Genomic DNA, 8,097 nt, shown 5'->3' with positions numbered 1-8,097 from the left:
GAAGCGCACGGCCATTTCCAGGACGTCCGCCTTCTCCAGCGTCGAGCAGCGGGAGCTCCGCGCCCAGCCGCGGCGAGAGGGACGGACAAAGGGACAGACAAGACTCGGGTCTCCGGGGCCGCTGCCGCGGGTCCCGCGCTTTTCCCAGGAGCTGGATGCGGGCGCGCGGTGGCCCACCGTGAGTCCCCGCCCCCGCGCCCGCCCCGCCGGGGTCCGCCTTGGGCCCCTCACCGAGGCCCCGGGGCCCGCCCGCCTCGCTCCGCGCAGCTGCACCCCCGTCCCGGTGCGGGAGGCGCGGCGGGGGCGCGGGGCACTCACCTCCCTGCGCAGCAGCGGCAGGACGGTCCCTGGAGCTGACTCAGGCTCTCGAGGATGCGCGCGCGGCGGCGCTTCTCCAGCAGCGGCGTGAGGCTCTGCGGGGGACGCAAGGACCGCGGTTACGCGGGGCCCGGGCCCCCGAGCCCCGGCCCCTACCGTGCGCAACTCCGCCGCGTCCGCGGCCCCTCGGGACAGCCCCAGGAGGCGCCGAGGGAGGTCCGGGGCGAGGCGGGCGCGGGCGTCCGCGGAGGGTGCGGGGCCCCGGCTGCGCGGCTTTAAGGAGGCGCCCGCCCCGCCCCGCCCCGCGGAGGCCCGCCGGCCCCGCCTCCCGCCTTCGATCCTGCAGGGTGCCGGCGGGACGCGGCGCCACGGCGCCACAGGGGACCCCGCTCCGAGGCTTCGCGTCCCGCCGAGCACTCGCGGGGGTTGCGTGGGCGCCGTCGGGGCCCGGGGTGGTGGCGGGACCCTGCCGGCAGGAAGGGCGGGGACCCGCGGGACCTCGCAGCGCTCCACCTGCGCCCCCCGCCCCTTCTCCAGCTCCGCCCTCCGTTCATTGTCCACGTTGGGGCGGGCGGTGCCCTGGGCCCTGGCCGAGGCCACCAGCTGAGGACTGGCAGAGCCAGGACGAGGGCCCAGGACACTGGACGCCTCATCCCGGCTCTAAGGACTCCACGGAGTTCCCCGGCGGCTCACCCAGTCAGGGATCGTCTGGTTGCCCTGCCCTCGGTTACCGATGGGGAAACTGAGGCGCAGAGAAGACCAGGCAAACCTGAAGCCCCAATTCCAGTGCCCCTCCGAGGTCATTTGCATTTCAACCGGCTCCAGGCTCCGGGTTCCCACCCGCGGGACCGTCGGGCTCACGTGGCCAGGCGGGGCTGTCCCGGGCCCCAGCGGCGCGCCCCGCCCGCCTCCGCGCCTCGCACCCGTTGCTGCTGCAAACTGGCCGGCGTGCGCCGCCCATCTGCTCGGGGCTCCCCTCCCCCGGCCCGGCTGGAGGGGCAACGGCCCGGACCCACGCACCAATGGCGCGCCCCGGAGAGCCCAGTCCCGGAGGCCCCATGGGGAGGAGCCCAGGCTAGGGCTGTCCCCGGAGCTGGAAACACCCCTCGCCCCCTGGTCCGGCGCACACCCGGTCGCCCCAAGCCTCCCTGCCACGCACTGCCCCAAGAGGAGCCGAGGGGACCAACGTACCCACCGGGAAGTGGGCTTAGAGCAGCCTGGGCGAGGGTCACCAGCCTCTCACCTGCAAAGGACCTGCTCGCCACCAGCTGTCAGGCCCTACTGCAGGGCAAGTGCAGGCCACGTGCTCCATGGCCCTCACCTCCATCAGCTCTCCTGACAGTCCTAATGAGCAGAAGAAATTCTCAATAATTTGGCCCCCGGGTGCCCCTGAGCCCAGGGGGCCTATGGGCCAGCCCCCCCCCCCAAGGTAATTCCCTGTTCTTTAAGGGCTCAAAAGAGCACTTTGTGGATCACCCACCAATGCCCCCACGCCACCCCGGCCATACACCCCGGCTCACCCAGCCCTCTGACTACAGGCCAGCCTGCACCCTCAGGGAAAGGACCCCTGCACTGGCCCTGGGGGTAGAGGGCTGGGGAGCAGGTGCAGCCTAGAACAGTCCCCTCCAGGCCTGGAGACTATTTGAAGACGTGGAGGGAGGTCAGGAGCCAGCTCCCTTTTCCACGTCAGTCACCCCGATTTTAAAATCTCTCAGCCTCCCTGGGGTAGGTGGTGGTTTCTTCAACTTTATACCCAAAGCACATGCAACAAAAGGGAAAATAGATAAATGGGACTACCTCAAAATTAAACACTTCGGCACCTCACAAGACTTTGTCAAAAAGGTGAAAAGGCAGCTGACTCAATGGGAGGAAATATTTGGAAATCATAAGTCCGGTAAGGGTTTAATATCCAGGATATATAAAGAGATGTTACAACTCAACAATAAAATAACAAACAACCTAATTTAAAAATGGGCAGACATTTGTCCAAAGAAGAAACACAAATGGCAAAAAGAAAACCACATGAAAAAATGTTCAACATCACTAATGACTAGGGAAATGCAAATCAAAACTGCAATGAGATATTGTCATACCTATCAGAACGGCCACTATTAAAAAGACAGAACAAGTGTTGGAGAGGATGTGGAGAGATGGAACACTTGCTCACTGTGGGTGGGGATGTAGAATGGCACAGCCCACGTGGAGGACTCTTTGGCAGCTCCTAAAGAAGATGAATATAGACTTGCCTCGCAGCCCTGCAATCCCACTACTGGGTGTACACCCGGAAGCACTGAGAGCAGCGACACGAACAGACATCTGCACACCAAGGTTCACAGCGGCTTTATTCACAATTGCCAAAGGTTGAAAACAACGCGGGTGTCCATCAACAGATGAATGGGTGAACAAACTGTGGTGCCTTCACACGATGGACTATTATGCAGCTGTAAGAAGAAATGAAGTTGTGAAGCATCTGACAATATGGATGAACCCGGAGGACATTGTGTTGAGTGAAGCAAGCCAGACACAAAAGGACAAATACGGTACGATTGTGTTACTATGAACTAAACATATTGTGTAACATACTGTACGGTTCCATTTGTATAAAATGTAAATATAAATCAATTAATAAAGATGAAGGAAAGGGGAAGCGGACTTTGGCCCAGTGGTTGGGGCGTCCGTCTACCATATGGGAGGTCCGCGGTTCAGGCCCCGGGCCTCCTTGACCCGTGTGGAGCTGGCCATGCGCAGTGCTGATGCGCGCAAGGAGTGCCGTGCCACGCAAGGGTGTCCCCCGCGTGGGGGAGCCCCACGCGCAAGGAGTGCGCCCGTGAGGAGAGCCGCCCAGCGTGAAAAGAAAGAGCAGCCTGCCCAGGAATGGCGCCGCCCACACTTCCTGTGCCGCTGAGACAACAGAAGCGGACAAAGAAACAAAAGCAGACAAAGAAACAAGACGCAACAAATAGACACCAAGAACAGACAACCAGGGGAGGGGGGGAAATTAAATAAATAAATAAATGTTTAAAAAAAAAAAAAAAAAGATGAAGGAAAAAGCCCTCTCAGCCATTGCTGTAAACCTTGCGCCTTAACCAAAGTGTTGGGGAGAGGGTGTTCCTGGTTAGCTCGGAGGGAGAGTCATGTAGAGCCAGGGGCACTTGGGGGGGGGTGCTGAGTGGTGGGGGTGGGGTCACAGGGTGGCTGGGCCACCAAGGGATCCCCCTGTGCACTAAGTGCCTGCTCTGGGGGACACTGGGGACACAGTCCACTCTGATCCCTGCCCTTGGGAATTGCACCTGCTCTTGGGTGGAGGGAGAGCCCGCAACAGGCCATTTTCATGCAAAGCAGGGTGGGCGTGGCAGGTGGGCCCAGCAGAGGGGTGAGAGGAGGCCTCTGGGGAGCGGGTCCCCTAAACTGACATGGGGGGAGGTTTCAGTGACAGTTGCCCTGAACAGAGGGAGTTTCAGGTCTGAATGTCCTGAGGGAGCACAGCACGGCAGGGTGCACTAGAGAGTGAGCTTTACCCCGCCTCCAATTAGTGTCACCTCGGACAAGATCCTTAAAAAATAACTTCCTGTGCCTCAGTTTCCCCAGCTATAAAAGGGGGTTGGCACTTGTACCTCTCTCAAAGCTTGGCGTGAGGATGAACTATGCCTGTGACGCTCGGCACCAGCCCGGCAATCCTCAGCCCTCCACTAATGGGTGCTCATTGTGGGTGTCGCTCTCTAGGGCTGCTGGGGGTGGGGGGGAGGTGAAGGCGGGAATTGGCCCCGAGAGGGCAGAGGAGCTCAGCGTAGGGCGGGAAGGGCCTGATTCCCAGCCAGGGTTTGAGCCGTCCCTGGGAGGTCAGCAGGGGCGGTGCTCACAGGAGGCTTTTACAGAGATGTGGCTAGCAGCAGGGCGTCCACCTGGCCCACTGGCTGCAGCACCACCTGGCCTGACTTGCAGGGTGACAAAGACACTGACAAATGAGGGCGGCCAAGCGGGGACCCGCCTTGGTGGCGCAGGATTGAAATTGGGGGGGGGGAGTGTTGTCCTGGAGGAGTCACAGGGGCGGGGCGCCCGAGACCATGCGTCTTACACTCCCCTGCCGCTCAGGTGCACCAAAAACAGAGACTGCCAGAAAAAAACTCCTCCTGCCCTATGCCTGCACGCCGCTGGGCAGACGTCCCAGAGCACAGCGCCCACAGATCCCACGGAGGGAGCAAGGCCGTCCCGCCAGATGGAGTTGGAAGCTCACCTGGCCTCTGCAGGGGCACAGCTGCTCACGTTAAGAGCATGGCGGGAGGCCATCTCGCACGGCGCCACCAAGTGGCGGCCTAAGGGAATAACGTCCACCGTGGTCCTAGAATCCAGCGCTAGAATGAAGAGGCTTCTTGTTTGGCTGCATTTCCAGAGTCACCCTCCCCGGGCTCCAGTGGGAGGGGGAGTGGAACGGGAAAGGAAGGGTACAGGCAATGGCAAGGTTGCTGAGGCGCTCCCGCGGCTACGCATCCCCCACCCTCTGGCAGCTCTTCCTGGTGTCCCTCAGGCTGTGCCTCTCTCCAGCTCCCACGACTGGTTCCGGCCATGCCCACGTGGTGGCTTGGCCCACTTGCACCCGCTCTGCCCAGCACCCAGTGGGGCCTTGGGTGCTAGCGCCCACTCTCCGGGTTTGAAGCTGGCACGTCTCCCACTGCTGCTGTACCGTGTGCCCCCCGCTTTCTCCTCTCCCAGCCTGGCAAGCCCTGGCGCTCAGGCTCACCGCTGAGTGTCCCCTCGACCCAGACTTTTGAGCACGCCCAAGGTCCCGTTCCTCTCCTCCTCCCTCTCTCCCAGAGGCTCCGAGCCCAGCTCTCGGTCTGGAGGGCCCCAGGAGGGCTGGGGACCCGAGACATCCGTGGCACTCAACCCAGGGCATAGACCGAAAGCCCTCGGGTGCTTGTTGGGCCTCTCCCTGCCTCAGGGCCTTTGCCCCTGACGTTCACCTGCCTGGAAGTCCCCTCTGGCCACTCAGGACCTAGCCGCCGACACCACCTCGGATGGGCTGGGCCTTGACGGTGCACGCAGACTCTCCAAATCACTATCACCCTTGTCACCCTTGTCACCCTCTGGAGTCGCGGCCGTTGCTTGCTGTGTCCCCAGCACCCGGAGAGAGGCTGCGCCCGCGGCTGATGAAGGCATTCGCCTGAGGGTGCAGCTCATCAGAGCCAGAGGGCTCGCTCTCCAATTTTAACCCAGTTTTGCCCGCGCCCCCCTGGGAATCTCAATTTTTTTTCAAATAAAATTTTATTGAAGTGTATCATTCCTACAGGAACAAACATAAACCATTAACTATATAGTTAAAATTCGTGAATTTACAAAACAAATATGCATAGCATCACACAAGGTTCCCATCCGTCTCCCCACCACCGCCTTGCATTGCTGTAGAACACTGGCGACAAAGCACAAGAGCATCCTCAAAATATTACTACAAACCGTAGCCCGTGTGTTACATTTGGTGTAAATTTCCCCCACCCCCGATTATTAACGCCCTGTGTTAGTATTACATGTTCATTATCATTCAGGAGAAAACGTTCTCCTCTTGGTCCTGTTAGCCACAGGCCACCATCCAGCACGGGTTAATGGTCTCACGCGTGTACAGTCCACGGAAGTCTACACTCGGTGCTCTCACTTTCATCAGAGTCGTGCTGTTATCACTCAGTCAATTTTATAACGTTTCGTGACTCCAAAAGGAAAATTCCCATATCCCCTTACACCTCCCTACTGCTGTCCTTTTGGTCTTGAAATAATATCTTGCCATTGCTGCAAAATATCACAGTCTTACTGTGAACCATCGTCCATAAGTTACATTAGCTGTCCTTTCGGGATCTCAGTTGTTACGTGAGGCAAGTTGGGAGCGAAATCTCTAGGCGCACCAAGTCCCTAGGACGGTCCCCTGCACCCGGCGGGGGGGATTTGCGCCCCCCGCCTCGGGGCGGCTCTTCTAGCGCTGCGCTGCGCCGCGGGGTTTGGAGAGCGAGACGCGGGGCGGGCGGGTGAACCCCGGGACCAAGGCAGCGCGGGGCGGGCGCGGGGCGGCGCGGGGCGGCGCGGGGGCGGAGCTGGGGCGGGCCCCAGGCTAAGCCGGGCGCCCCGGGCGGCCCCGGCCCCAGAGCGCGGCCGAGGCGGAGCGGAGCGGGCCAGGCTGCGCGCAGAAGCCCGGGCGGCAGCCGCCCGCCTCCCCGGGCCGCAGAGCCCAGACGGGGGCGCCGCGGGCTCCTCCGCCGCCCGACGACGCGCGCATGGCGCCCCGGGGGCCGCGCTGAGCGCGGGGTGGCGGCGCCGCGGGCGACACCATGGCCCTGGAGCAGGCGCTGCAGGCGGCGCGGCAGGGCGAGCTGGACGTGCTGAAGTCCCTGCACGCCGCCGGCCTGCTGGACCCCTCGCTGTGCGACCCGCTGGACGCGCTGCCCGTGCACCACGCGGCGCGCGCGGGCAAGCTGCACTGCCTGCGCTTCCTGGTGGAGGAGGCCGGCCAGCCCGCCGCGGCCCGCGCGTGCAACGGCGCCACGCCGGCCCACGACGCCGCCGCCACGGGCCACCTCGCCTGCCTGCAGTGGCTGCTCTCGCAGGACGGCTGCGGAGTGCAGGTGCGTCCCTCCCCGCCGCTCACCCGCGCCCCGCGGGCCTCCTCTCCAGGAGAGGGCGCTGGCCGCGAGGCCCCTGGGGCCCCTGGGTGGGTGGGGCAGGGTCCGGGACCCAGCAGAGCCCCCAGGAGCTCCTCCAGAGGGCTCAGGTGGGGTCGAGGCGCAGAGGCCCTGGCCAGCCCTGGTGCTCCCTGGTGCAGCACCGGGGCGATGGGGGCCGGAAGGGCCCTGGGCTCCGGTGGGCTCGTATACACACAGCACCCCGCAGTAGCCAAGCGCTGGGCCACAAAGTCCTGGAGGTGGGTGGGGGCACAGGGGGCCCGGCCAGCAGACTCAAGGGCCACGGCCTCTAGGATCAGGTCTGAAGGGTATGTGGACAGAGGCCCCCGGCCCACCCCAGGCTGGGACCAGGTGTCCTTCCTGCCAGGGCATGGGGAAGGGGTGATGGTAAGTGGGGCTCGCCCAGGACCCAGGATGACCCCCTGATCTCAGCACCTTGGGGTCCATCCACCCCAGCCTGACTCTTCCTGTCCCGAGGCCCGGGCAGCCCTCAGTGGCCCCCAGGCTGCTGCAAGCCTGGCCCCTCCTGCACTGGAGGAGGAGGCAGCTCAGGCCTCGATGGGGACAGAGCATCCAGCAGGCCTGGGGGCCAGCAGGGCACAAAACGGGCACGGCTCCTGCTTTCCTCAAGCCCCAGGCCCCAGGGGCAACGGTCAACAGTGTAGCCTCGGGTCCAGCTGCTCCTGCCAGCCAGACGGCCACTGAGGAGGGGCCTAGAGGGGAGTGCTGGCCAGCGTGGTGGCCTGGGGACAATCAGAGAGTTCCCAGCACCAGGAACAAGCCGTGCCAAGCCCCGCGGCGGGCGCATTCCTGCCTCAGGGAGGGACAGCGAGGAGGCCGGCTGTGGAGTGGGGGGCTGGCCCCCCGGGGCAGGACTGGGGCCCTTGAGGTCAAGGTTAGGAAGCTGGATGATATTCTCGTGGCCGGGGGAAGCCAAGGCAGGAGGGACCAGCCCTGACTCTCCATTTAGAAAGAACGGGAAGTAGAGGCGGGGAGCAGGTGTGGCTCTAGCCGGCTGCGTGGCCGAAGGATGGCCAGACGCCCGCCTCCCACACTAGCCCCAGGGTCAGCCAGGCCGCCCTGCTCCCCGCCCCTCGGAATGGCCGCTTTCCTTATC

At 63.3% G+C, this 8,097-nt stretch overlaps 1 protein-coding gene across 6 annotated transcripts in view; it reads left to right on the top strand.

Moving 5' to 3' along the window:
- Positions 1–6,464: 6,464 nt before the first annotated feature.
- ESPN (espin) overlaps positions 6,465–8,097 on the top strand; it is a 29,057-nt gene continuing 27,424 nt past the window's right edge. For 4 of the 6 annotated variants that reach the window (XR_011649773.1, XM_058304529.2, XM_058304528.2 and 1 more), the window contains exon 1: positions 6,465–6,923. Coding sequence is in view for 5 of the 6 variants with exons in the window: in XM_058304529.2 (XP_058160512.1) it covers positions 6,630–6,923 (294 nt within the window). In the remaining variant the exon portion in view is untranslated. The remainder of the gene's footprint in view (positions 6,924–8,097) is intronic. The other 2 variants (XM_058304532.2, XM_058304530.2) reach the window with 1 other exon arrangement.

This window comes from Dasypus novemcinctus, chromosome 9 (assembly GCF_030445035.2).
Source record: "Dasypus novemcinctus isolate mDasNov1 chromosome 9, mDasNov1.1.hap2, whole genome shotgun sequence".
NCBI classification, from domain to species: Eukaryota; Metazoa; Chordata; class Mammalia; order Cingulata; family Dasypodidae; genus Dasypus; species Dasypus novemcinctus.
This window is presented reverse-complemented; position numbering and strand designations above follow the sequence as displayed.